This window comes from Myotis daubentonii, chromosome 6 (genome assembly GCF_963259705.1).
Source record: "Myotis daubentonii chromosome 6, mMyoDau2.1, whole genome shotgun sequence".
NCBI classification, from domain to species: Eukaryota; Metazoa; Chordata; class Mammalia; order Chiroptera; family Vespertilionidae; genus Myotis; species Myotis daubentonii.
In genome coordinates this window covers 740,977-753,502 of record NC_081845.1, presented here as the reverse complement: position 1 = coordinate 753,502, position 12,526 = coordinate 740,977, and the positions used below count along the sequence as shown (strand labels likewise).

The following is a 12,526-nucleotide window of genomic DNA, read 5'->3' as shown; positions in this document are numbered from 1 at the left end:
ACTTGTCCTTCTCCAGCACTTCAGTGAAGGGAGTCAGTGAACAGCAGTCACTTGACGAGGGGTTGGCAGGCCTTATTCCTAGACAGGTAGTGAGCGGCTGGGCTTTGGGGGCCCGCAGACCTGCCTTGCTGCTCGGCTCTGTGGGCGAGTGGCTGAGAGCCCCAGACCTGTGCACGGGTGGGCAGCACGGGGCGGGCAGCAGGGCACACTGCGCCCCTGGGCGAGGTTTCGCTCCCTCACCAGCAGCGGGCTCCTCGTGGGTCACAGCTCGAAGCAGGTGTTCATAGGCAGCTGACGGCAGCAGCAGCGAACAGGCACCGAGAGCTGGGCTTCATTCACTCCTCCAGGCACACACCACTTGTGGCTCTCGCATCACAGAGAAGAAAAGCAGAGCATGTTAGTCACGTGGGCTAGATCGCTCACTGCCACCTTGAATATTTTCGTTAGCCGCTCGCCAGAACCCCCAGCAGAGGCCTCGGTCGGTGTCGGTTTGCAGAGGCCAGTGACCACCTCAGGCTGTGGGGCTGGGTGGTTTTCCTCCCGACACGGCCTGTTCTGAGGACAGACAGCCGAGAGCCTGTCCTTTTTGTCTTTTGGATTTTGTTTCTAATTCCAGCTTTTGTTTGGTGCTGTCCACACTAGATGGTCTGAGGCCGTGGCTTAGTGAGACGGCCACCCCCACCTCCGGCCAAGTCAGCGTGGAGCGGACGAGCCCGCTCACCCACACTGACAGTATGCAGGTCCCTCGCCAGATGCGCAGACAGCTTTGCCCAGAGCCCAGGTGGAGTCCCTCTGACGACCCTGACGTTTCCGAAATGAAGGCCTAGGTGTTACCTATCACATTGTTCTATTGGCATTTTCCAGCTCGTCAGTATAAGCCTCCTTCCGAATGACTCTGCCGTCGGTGCTATCTGATAGGCACTGGTGACGGTTAGCATGGGACCCTGGCCTCCATGGTGCCTGCCCGGGGCGTTTCCCTCGGCCGGCCACTGTCCCTAGTGGACACACGGCAGGCAGGTCAATAATTACACATTTCTGTAAAGATGGACTTTTTATTGAAGGCCGGTCAGTTTTGAGCCTCTGTGAATTGTGGTATCGGAACATTTCTCATGTTTTAGTTAGAGGCGTCTGCATATTTACTACTGACTTTATATTGAGATTAAGACCTTAGTCTCCAAATAAGAGAGCTGAGGGAAAGTTCACCGTTTCAGTTACCGTGTATCTTAATCCTGAATCGCAGTGTTTAATTTCTGAAAACCAGAGCTCAGCCCGCAGCCCCTCGCTTCCCACGGGCCCTCGGGAGCAGGGAGCAGGAGAGCGAGGCTTGCTGGTGGTGGGACCGCTGAACCTAACTTTCACCCTCCTCTCTTTTTCCCTCTGTCGCCCGCAGCAGACTGCTGTGCCAGCAATCTCTGTTCTAGATTTGGTATGTTCTCGTTCCTCCCCCTCCGTCCTCTCCTGTCCTGACTCCCTTTTCCTTCAGTGGCGTTTGTCTTCCCAGTCGCTGCGGTCCTGGGGGCCTGGACCAGCCTGTAGTCGTGACTCTAGAGCATGCCTTTGACTGTCCTGACATTTAGTTTTTCTTTGCTTTTCTCCTTTCATTTCGTGTAACTGTTTATGGTTTCGACCTTTTCTCAGTTTTAGTCATAAATTGATCTTGTGTATTCTTATTAGTCACAAACACATGAGCAAATGGGAAACGCTTGCCAAGAGGAACCCGTTTCATTCTTGTTCCGTCAGAAATGGGTTTCAGATGCTGAACTACTAGCGACTCAGTGGAGGGGGGCGTCGCCCGTGACGAGGCCGCTCTAGGACGGTTGCTGGAGTGAGAGACCCAGTGAGCAGGCGTGGGCAGGTCCCCCTTCCTCACGGCAGCCCGTGCGCTGGGCAAGACGGGCAGGCCCAGTGTTTTGGAGACGCACCCAACACACAGTCAGCGTTCTCACCAGGTTTTCTGGGTCCTGTTGTGCTCTTTCTGCCCCACAGCAACCTCGGCTGCTAGGGACCGTGCCTTGATGACACGTTCACGTGGCTGACGGGCTCTCCGTGGCCAGTCCCAGCTTCATCCTGTTGCCAGGTGAATGGTTCCCTCGCTGACACCCCTTCCCCTTTCAGCGACATGGGGGCTCTGCCGGTTCCTCTGGGACAACCCAACGAGACCCTCCCTCCTGGGCTGTCCTGTCGGGTCTTCGTGCAGCTGTGGGAATGGGCGCCTCGAGCATCCAGGCACGCAGGGGGTGACTTAAATATAAAGGCTTCAAGCAGGAACGGGCAGGGAGCCTCCTCGAGAGCTGCCCCTTCAGAGGGGATGAGGTGGAGGGACCTGGGAAGTGGGAACTGGCCCAGAGCTCAGAGCCGAAGGGCGGAAGGCAGGCAGGCACCTCCCCCAGGAGTTAGGAGGACAGGGTTCATGTCATGCCCACCGTGTGTGTGGAACATGAAACAGTTGCCCTGAAAAACTTGAAAGGGCCGTGAGCCGCCCCATCTGCCGGGTCCTTCTGCTTCGTCGGCCGCTGAGGGCTGCAGCAGCTACGCCGCAGGTCGCGCAGCCCCTGGTAACAGATGCTTTTCTTAGGTGTCGGAGGCCCGGCCTGTGGAGGGCGGCTCCCCTCCTTCCGTGGCTTTGTCCTCCCCTCTCCGCCCGGCGGTGGCTGCGGGCGGCTCCCCTCCTTCCGTGCCTGTGGGCCGGAGCGTGGCTTTGTCCTCCCCTCTCTGCCCGGCGGTGGCTGCGGGCGGCTCCCCTCCTTCCGTGCCTGTGGGCCGGAGCGTGGCTTTGTCCTCCCCTCTCTGCCCGGCGGTGGCTGCGGGCGGCTGCCCCGGGTTAGGCGGGTGCCAGAGACGAGCAGGAGCGTCTGAGGCGAGCGCTCTGGTGGTGATGCACAGCACCAAGGCCCAGAGGACAGAGGTTTCTTAGGGACCATGTGCTCATTAACAGACTGTCTTTTAAGTAAAAATGTCAGAAAGTGAAGTATAAATTAAAGGTAGAAGTAAATGTGTTTTGGGTATAGAATCATAAACGCACGGATCTCACCTCCACACACACTTCCTTTGACCTGGAAGTACTGAGACGTGTGGGCGGCCGGCAGCGTGGCCCGGGGTCAGGCTGCAGAGTTCCTGGCTCAGGTCCTTTCCGTCGGGGTGGTCGTGAGTCACGCCGTAGCGATGACTGTGTAGCCGTTTAGATACGTTCCTCAAATGGGACTCGCTGCCAGTGGCTCTGATCCCAGGGGACCTGTCCTTCCTGAGCTCTGACAAAGTACACTGCGGGATGATGTGGTTTTTCTCTATCACGAGGGGGTTTGTTTGGGGGGATAGTTGTAAAGCTGCCTGTCTTTAAGGAAAAAAGCAGCCTGGGGTTTGAACACAAACACTGTGTAAAGCCTCGTAGCAGACTGGGGGGTGGAGAAGAGGGAGGGTTCTTAGGAGAAAATGTCTGTTTCTAGGTTGGAGGGAGCATTCGTACTGTTGTTTCGAGGATTGTTATCCTTCTGATGCCTTAACATCACACTCCTCTCCCAAGCCCCGACTGGCTGCCTCGATGTGCTCTGTGTTCTTGCTCAGAATTTGTTTTCAATGAGACCCAGAACGTGCAACATGAAATGGGTCTGTGCTTTACTGGTGATTGGGTAACAGAAGTACCTGCGTTGCACTGATGCAGTTTTACATTCTTCCATCAATTGCTTTTCTGTAGAATATTCAGTATCAGCTGCATCTTTATTTTTTTGTCTGGGTGCGTTTTGTCATCATTTGTGCTGGTCACTCTGAACGTCCGCTGCCGGGCGACGTCAGGCCTGTGTGCCCCTGGAGCAGGCCCCGCCTCTTCTTCCTCGTGGCCCCTTCATTCTTTCCCCGTAGCTCCTATTCCTCCTGCAGAGCTCCCCGAGCACCCGCACCCTGACGCCCCGGGCTCACCCCTCGACTGCAGGGACGAGGAAGTAGAGGGCTCTGTGATGGGTGGAACCTTAATCTCTTTCTAAGATGGTCATTGTGTGTGACAGGAAGCAGCCTGGGGGCCGAGCCTGTCCTTTCCCACCAGGACACAGTGTGCTTCCCCCAGAATCGACCAGAGCCAGGGCCAGGTTTTGTTTAAGAACAATGCACTCGCAGTGGAAGGGGACCCTTGATAGAGTAGCTAACCCCACAGCTGCGCACACACCTGAGGGCGTGCGTGAGGGTCCCGCAGGGGGTGGACGGAGGGAGGTGGCCTCGGGCTCAGCTCGCTGCTGTGAGGGGCACAAGCCGTGGGGGGAGGGAGGAGAAGGGGGGTGCCGTGGGCGCTGCCAGCCAGGTCCCCTGGAGAGAGAGACAGGGATGAAGAGAAGGCGTTCAGTGGCCTCGGGCTCAGCTCGCTGCAGTGCCCGAGGGGAGGGGAGCCTTGTGCGGTGCCCTCCTGGCGAATGAGCATTTCCTTCGGTTCCTGTAGAGAAGGTGTGTCAGCTGCAGTGAGTCGCAGAGAAATGCGACCAGGAGAGTAAAGGAGCTGAAACCCAACAGAAGTCTGTCCTGGGTCCTGAGGTGCCCTCAGGAGTTGAATGACTGGAATGTGCGCAGAGAGATTAGGTGGTGACAGGGATGGGTGTGAGACAGAACCTGGCAGGTGGTTTCCTGGAAACGGGATGCCTGGTCTGCAGCTGGTGGTCCTTCCCCTGTGGGCATCCAGGCAGCACAGAGCGAGGTGGCGGATGCAGCAGAAGCGAGATGGCAGAAGGCCCTCCCACCGTCCATGCGATTCTGTGACCAGGGGGGGAGCCTCCCAGGCAGGGAAGGAGCTCATGGAGCCCACGACGGGTCCAGAGGGAGCTGGTGGCCAAGCGCCAGTGCGGGAAGATGCTAGAAACTTGGTCCCCAGGTGCACTGTCACCTGCTCATGGGGTCCCGGCTGCCCCACACAGGCGGGCGTTTATCCGCCACCTGCCACGGTGCAGGCTTCCCTCTCCACTCGTGTGGAGACTACAACGAACACGGACGAGGCTGGCTGAGTGTCCACAGAGCCACGCCTGGGTGTCTGACGTTGGCATCTGTTCATCATGAGCTGGTTAACGTCACTTGACTCAGAGGTCGTGCTTGTTTGGAGCGTGGATGTGTGAGCGAAGGTCCTTCTCCTTGGCGCCAGGATCGTGGGAGGAGAGCTCGGGGTGGGGACGGCTGTAGGCGGCCGCTTTGCAGTTGTCGCGCTCAGTGTGAGTTGTGTCTCAGCCCTGCTTTGACCCCGTGTCCGTGTTGCCCTGTGCGTGCGTCTGCGTGTCGCGGTGTGTGCTGTGTGTCTGCCAGGAGCCCCCAGGAAGCTAAGGTGAATGTGCTGTCAGTTGCAGGACGAGGAGCGCCGGCGGCAGCAGCAGCTGGAGGAGATGCGGCTGCGGGAGGCGGAGGAGCGCGCCCGGCAAGAGGACCAGCGGCTGCGGCAGGAGGAGGAGCGGGGCAAGCGTGACGCTGAAGACAAGGTTATGGTCCTCTAGGGCGTGCGGAGGCGTGCGGGCGGAGCTCCGGCCCCGCCTCTCCTCAGCTGTCTCCAGCCTCCTTGCTCTCTGCGTCTCTGCCTGTGGACCCGGCTCTGTGTTCCTGACGGGGCTGCTGTTTGTGGAGGTGACGGTGGCTCAGTGTGGCTCACCTCGCGTTGGAGCTGTGGGAGCAGCAGGGACAGCGAGAGCGAGACAGCCTGTGAACACTAAGTATCCCAAGTAGATCCTTTCCCGAGGTTACTCCGTCCTAGTTGGTACAGAGCAGGTGGCTCCTCCAAGCCCTGGAACGAGGAGAATGTACCTCGGTGTATAACCTGCTAGACACTCTGACTTACCACTTGGTTTCCACGTGTGGTGGTTTTAACTCGAGCAATCCTTTAGCGGAACGTACAGTGACGGCGATTCGGCCTGTGCTGGGGGCTGGGCGCTGCTCTGTCGGCCTGCAGGGAGGCTCCGCCCCCGCGAGCTGGGCAGCCGGTCCTCTGCCGCTTCCCTTCTGTGAAGGTGGAGCTCCAGTGCCACGACTTCTGATGGGAAAATCTAGTTTTTATTGAAAATCCCTCCTTTGATAGACCTGTGAACTGTATCGATAGAGCCCCTCCCCACCCACCCTGAGACAGGACTTGCAGGAGCTGGTAGGACCCTAACAGCTGAGAGGGAGGCTGGCAGGAACGGGGACTCCTGCAGCTGACAGTAGAATCACGGTGATGAGCGGGTCTGCCTCCTCTAGGCCTGGCCTTTCCCAGAGTCTGGCCTGCTCCCCGTGTGTCTGCACAGCTCGGGGTCCCGGGGCTGAGCTTCCAGTGAGGCTCCCCGTGTCTTCCCGGGGGCAATGGCGTCACAGAGGTCGTCTCTCCAAGGAACCCAGGTTCCAGAGGTAGAGACCCTGGGGCCTGGTCTGTGTGTGTGATGCTGCCCCAGCTGCCCCAGCCCGCACCACCCCTGCCCGCGCACCAGGCGGCCCCCGGCTCTGGGTGCTGAGGGCGGGTCTGTGCCCATGCTCTCCCACCGCTGCCGGTCACACCGGACACTTTCTTTCAGCTTCTGTGATTGAGTGGCAGCATGGAAAGAAGCTGAATAACCTACTTTTTTATACAGAATGTCCCAAAGCGATGGGTTTGCTTTGTTATAGAAAGACGTTGGGTAGAACAGAGGCTTTGCGGGCCCTATAATCAGACCTGCTCCTGGTGCAGGAGGGCGTGCGGGGCCCTAGCACAGCGCCCGCTGCTCTCCGAGGCCCGGGCAGCCGCAGAGCTCCCCCTGGAGCTGGTTCCACACCCCCACGGGACACCTATTTTGTGTAGAAAATAAGAAAAAAAAGATTTTCCTTTAGTATGTCTCAATGTAGACAGAGATAGAGTGAGAAATCGGGGCTGGCGCTGGCTTTTAGAGTTTTCTCCCTCCAGAAGCGAGGCTCTGACCAGCTGGTGTGTGTGCCTCGCCGTGTGCGTGCTTGTGCACGTGTGTATGTGGGTGTGGGGTCTGTCTGGAGGCAGTGGGGGACACTACCACTGAAATGGAGACTAAAAACGTTCATCCTGACGCCAGTAAGGCCCCCAAAATCCGTTCTTTGGTTGAGTGAATTGAAAAAGCGCTGTGCTCCATTCTGTAGCGTGAACCATTCTCGTTCAGGCTGGTTATTCTATTTGTTCTCTCATCGCCTTTCTCACTTACTTTTTCTTGTGTTCTAAGACTTCTGTCAATCTAACGAAACTGTGCTGTTACCTTTTTTAATGTTTTAATGATTTTAACACTGTCAACTGGAGTTTTTGCAGACGTATGTCAGAAATGTATGTGTCAAAATACATCTGAATATCTTGTTGCTGTTGCTCTACTTTTCTGTCTGTCGGGGCTGAAGACCTGAGTGTAGACTGAGAACTGGAGGGCATGTGTTAGAGGACTGGGGGCTCGAGCAGTGCTGCCGCAGCTCCCGGTGCCCTGCTGGCCCCGGAGTGAAGGAGGTGAGCCAGGAGCGTGCTCTCCTGGAGGAAGGACTCAGTCGGGGCCTTGCGAGCATGTAGGAGTAGGAGGCCACGGAGCCCCTGTCTGGCTTTGTTTGTCCGTAAACGCAGCAGGAACAGGTAAGTTACTGTCCGAACAGGAACGGGAGCGGGCAGAGACCTAGAGCAGCAGAGGAGTGAAGAGGCTGGGGGGACGGTCACGGGGTCGGGGATGGAGCGAGAGGCAGGGCCCGGGAGTGCCTGGAGCGTCTTCGTTTGTGCTGTTGGCGGTTTTGTGTCCAGTGACTCCAGACGGAGTGGAGGTGTGCGTGAGCCGCGGGAAGCCTGTCTCGGGTCGATGGACCGTCTCTGTCTGGCTCTTCCTCCTTCACACTCTCGTGCGTCGTCAGTGTGGCCCTGGGCTGGGACTGACCAGCCTTTCCTGCCCCGCCAGGCCCAGTGGGGTGGCTGTGGTCCCCTCTGACCTTGTCTGACCTTTGCACTTTTCTGTTCCCGCCTGCAGAGGCGACAGGAAGAAGGGTATTACAGTCGCCTGGAGGCCGAAAGGCGCCGACTGCACGACGAGGCAGATCGCAGGCTGCTGGAGCCCGAGGAGCCGGCCCTGAGCAGGCCTCCGCTGCCGCGGGGCTACGAACCCACGGCCCTGCCCGCCCCGGCGGGTGCGCCACCCCCCCCACCACAGCGCACCACCTCCTCCCTGCAGGCGCAGGCCCTGTCCCCCGACTCCCTGTACACCGCCAAGCTGGTTGCCTACACCGAGGAGGAGGAGGAGGAGGAGAGCCCCGCAGGTCAGGATGAGTGCTCCCGCTCCAGGACGTCGCGCGGGCACCTTAAGCCGCGCCCGGCCTCCGATGGCATCTTTCTCTCCAACTCCTTCCAGCCGCCCTCGGCCAGTGCCAACAGTACTGCCCTCAGAGCAGGCCAGCCCCCGCCCCCTCCAAAGCCAGCAGGCTTCTACCATCTCGGCCACTCCAGGGCTAGAGGTAAAGGGCAGAGCTGCCAGACCTCCCTCCTGTCTTGGCATCTGCACACTGCGCGCTGGAGATGGTCCGTCTCGGCCAGTCGCTGGGAGTCTGAATCGAGCTGATCGGTGGGCTCAGCATGGGGACCTCCCTCTGCCTCGATCGCAGTGTCTGCTCGTCTCCCTGTGATTCGCACTCTGAACCCCCTCTCTCACCCCCACAGCAATCAGGCCTCCTCCCTCCTCGGGCGTGAAGTACTGTTGGTCTTGCCTTCATTCTCTGCCTCTTCAAGTAATTGCTATGTTTGGTTGAACATGTGCCCTTTCCCCACTTTTGGTGTCTAAAGATAAGGTTCTGCTTATTAACAGTCATGGGACACGCTAGCTTTCTGCTGTTTTGACGCACGCAGGGCTCTCTGCCCTGGGCCACATGCCTGTGGGGGCGCAGCAGAGACCCGAGCAGTGGCCGAGTGCCAGGGCCCAAGACCAGGTCACTTCCTCTCATTGTCCTGCCTCCTCCGAGCTCCGCAGCACAGGCAGCAGACCTCGTGGGCACACGCTGGCCTGGGGTCCTGCCTGTGCCAGGACCAGGGCTGCGGGTGCACATTCAGGAACATGGCTGAGGCAGCACTGAGAGTTGAATTTAATCTACAGATTCTAAGGCCTTGTCACGGGCAGAAGATTTTTTAAGTGGGATTCTTCCCTACTCAGTGACAACCCATAGAAAGACGTCAGCACCGCTGTCAACGTGTTACGACTTTAATGATAGATCATTGGGCAAGACGAGCTCACTCGCTTGCCTTTCACCCTTTTGTCTGCATCCTCTCTGTGGGTCTTCACAGCCCTGGGCGCAGAGGGCAGGTCGGCTGTGTTCACACAGGCGGCGGTTTTGTGCCTGGGGACTAGTGTCCACACCAGGGGCCTTGGTAGCCCGTTTGTTTAAAACATTTTGTTTAATAATTACAGCCATTTATTTGGGGGGGGGGGGATTCAGTAGCTGCCCTGAAAAGATTCACTTCAGTCGTGCAATCGCTTCTTAATCTGTAGGTCACCTGCACTCAGTGACCGTGCAGGAAAATTCCTGGTGTTGGGAGTGTCCGGAAAGTTCTGCTGCCCCCACCTCGGCAGTCTTCTGTGGCTTCTTCTCGTGGGTTCCTGATATCTGTGAATTTACTGATCAGAACTTTTGATCGTTACCACCTGTCGCCTGTGCTGGCTTCTCTGCCCCTAATGGGCTGGGGCAGCACCGGGAGCAGTGATTGGCTGGCTCGGGCCACAGGGGATGGGAGTGGCCATGGATGGAGCTTTTGTCTGATTTGAAGCGCTTTCGCTTTCTTCATTTAGCAACTTAAAATGTCTTATTCTTCTGTGGGCGCTGTGTCCTTTCCGTGAGCACAGTTTTCGAAATAATGCAACTGCTTTAACGTTGACTTTTTCTCTTATGGAAAAGGACCAAACTCTTTCACGGGATCTTCTGGGACACTCGCCGGTGCTCATGATGCTCACTGGGACCCGAGAGAGAAGCTGTCTAAAAGGTAATGCGTTTGCCCCTCTTTCCCTCCCTCCCCCTGTGGGCACGAGGCTGCACTGGCCGCAGAGACTAACCAGAGCCGGCAGCACCTTCCTGCCGTTTCCCACTCCGTGGGCGCGCCGCTGCGTGCTGGGCTGTGCCCGCCCCTCAGGGGAGCTGCCCGGGGAAGACCTGGCTGAGGGTCCGAGGCGAGGCTGCCACTGGAGGAAGTTGCTGTTTTTAGGAAGGAGGAGGGTGTTTTGCCCTTTTCCTACGTGGACTTAGAATTTACTCATGATTGTAATTCTAGGAAAGTCAGGGCAGGATTTAACTGAGAACAAGTCTCTCTCACTAAACTGTTCCCTGAGGTTAAACTGACTCCTTGGTGACTGGTTCCCATGGTGACGAGTAACCTTGTGCCCGCCCCCTGCAGCCACGAGGCAGGAGTCCCTGGGGGCGCGGGAGCCCCGGAGAACCTGACCTTCAGGGAGCGCCAGCGCCTCTTCTCCCAGGGGCAGGACGTGTCCAACAAAGTGAAAGCCTCCCGCAAACTCACGGAACTGGAGAACGAGCTGAACACGAAGTGAAGGAGGAGGCGCCTCTGCTCCCCGCGCCCTCCCGCCGGCTCTGTGGGCCCCGGTGCGTCCGGCTAGGCAGTGGCTGGGGTTCAGGATGCTCAGCCGGGAACTGCAGTTCACCAGCAAGGCCACGTGCAGCGGAAGCACTGTGGGCTCCTACGACCTCCCACCGGGGCCAGGGGAAGGGCAGGAGGTGCTGAGGCCGCGCCCCTTCTCCCGGGAGCACGCAGTCCTGTTCTCTTCTCAGAAGCCTGCTCCCGCTCAGAGAAGAGCTTGAACTGCCCAGGGGATGTTTGCACTACAGAGGGCAGCTGCGCTGTGGACAGTCCAGTCGGGCGGATCTGCCTGGAGCACCAGCTGCGCAGGGGGCGGGTCGAGGTCCAGCCTCCCTCCCTCCTGCCCCGCCCGCTCCTCAGGTGCAAGCCCTCCTGACCCGCTTGCCTATTCCCTATTCGATGGGAAAACTTTCTCAACAGAACATTTTGAGGCTTTAAGCTTAGGAAATTTTATTTTTATAAATACCAGATTAGTTCTATTAGAGCACTGGTGATTTTGAAGGTGGCAGTTAGCGTTAGAACGTTAACTATTTCAGATGCCTGAGGGGATCTGTGAGGAGCCGAGGAGCCGGCATTAGGATGGTGTCAGGATGTGAGTCCTGGCAGAGGAGCAGCCGCTGCTCAGGGATTTTACATTCGGCCGAGAGCGACGCCCCGTGCTGGGGGGGGGGGGGGGGGGGTCTGCCACCCGGCCCCTCATTTACGTCCTGAGAATGACTTTTGTGGCAGTTCAAGCTGTTGTGTACACTCTAGTAGGGTTATTTAATTTCCATTCATTGAATTATTAGTTACCACTGTCGTTTGTTCAGCTGTGACTGTGTGGCGGATGTCGGGGAGGCGGACCTCACTTTGTTTTACGTTGTGTGATGTTAAATGGTGACTCACTTTGTGATTATGATCAAATGTTCTATGGACGAAGCCCTGAGGTGGGGCCGGGGCTTTTCTGTGCCACGTTGCTGTCTGACAGATGTGTGTTAGCAACCCGCACACTTTCATGGAGGGGGAGGGGCTTCCGGCCTGGGACCCACGGGGAGACTGTAGGGTAAGCCTTTCCAGGGTGCGTGTCAGTCGTCCACGTGGCCAGGGCTCTGGGGGGGGGGGGGGGCGGGCAGCGAGGGGCCTGCATGGCTGTGAAGGATCGCACGGTGCAGGCGGCTGGAGAGCAGGCTCCTCCCAGGCACCTCGAGACACTGGCGGCCCCACAGGACGAAGCCCACATGTCCCCCAAGAGATGTTGTGGACCAACTGCTGTTCTGTTAACACATGGAAAGGCCCCGCCCACCAGCACGTGAGCGACACGTGAACACGGCACAGGGCGGCTCAGACCGAGGCGGCGGCCTGCCCTCCAGGCGGGTTGGGCCTTTCGTGACTGCACTACTGTGGACGCATCCAACTGCTGTAGCTTCCATTCTACTGTATTCCAGCCCAGCCTGTTTTTAATAAACTTTGTATGTATTTAAGTGCATTTGCTGCTGTTGATTTTAGTAGCACTGGCAAGATAATATTTGTAATATCAGCCTCCCTCCCCCTCCCTCCTCCCTGTCATTCACTAAACAGGAGCCTGGCGTCCTGTCCTTGGTGCAGTGTTCCCAGGTGGGCCCCTGGAGCAGGCGGATGCAGCGGGATTTGGGGGGGAGGGGGGTGCTCTCAGCTGGGCCCATTGTCTTCATGCAGGCAGGTGCCCCTCGGCCAGACACTGGGGACACTGGTTCCACGTCCCCCACAGCAGGTCAGAGAGGTGTAGAGTTTACATAAACATGCAGCTAGTGACTTGATTGGTATAAAGAAGAGGGACAGGGCACTTGAGGGTTTAACAGAACAACCCCTTTTGAGTCGAGATGGCAGCCTTTTTGGGAAAATGGAATCCTTCCCTTCAGGGAGCCGAGGCTGCTGAGCCCGTGCCTGGAGCCCAGGCAGGGATGTGCTAGCCGTGGGTTCGGACGGGTGCAGGAGGCCGAGGTTTGCGCCCTTCATCCAACTTCCTGCCGGGTCCTCCCGATG

At 58.1% G+C, this 12,526-nt stretch overlaps 1 protein-coding gene across 34 annotated transcripts in view; it reads left to right on the top strand.

Annotated features, from left to right (window-relative positions):
• The window catches only part of AFDN (afadin, adherens junction formation factor), a 102,053-nt gene extending 90,063 nt beyond the window's left edge, over nt 1-11,990 (top strand). For 12 of the 34 annotated variants that reach the window (XM_059699822.1, XM_059699824.1, XM_059699819.1 and 9 more), the window contains 5 exons: nt 1,391-1,426; nt 5,307-5,441; nt 7,923-8,403; nt 9,832-9,916; nt 10,325-11,990. In XM_059699822.1, the coding sequence (XP_059555805.1) occupies nt 1,391-1,426; nt 5,307-5,441; nt 7,923-8,403; nt 9,832-9,916; nt 10,325-10,478 (891 nt within the window). In that variant the 3' untranslated portion in view covers nt 10,479-11,990. Of the gene's footprint in view, nt 1-642; nt 894-1,390; nt 1,427-5,306; nt 7,282-7,922; nt 8,511-9,831; nt 9,917-10,324 lie in introns of those variants that run through there. The other 22 variants (XM_059699851.1, XM_059699848.1, XM_059699846.1 and 19 more) reach the window with 11 other exon arrangements.
• The last annotated feature ends 536 nt before the right edge of the window (nt 11,991-12,526 follow it).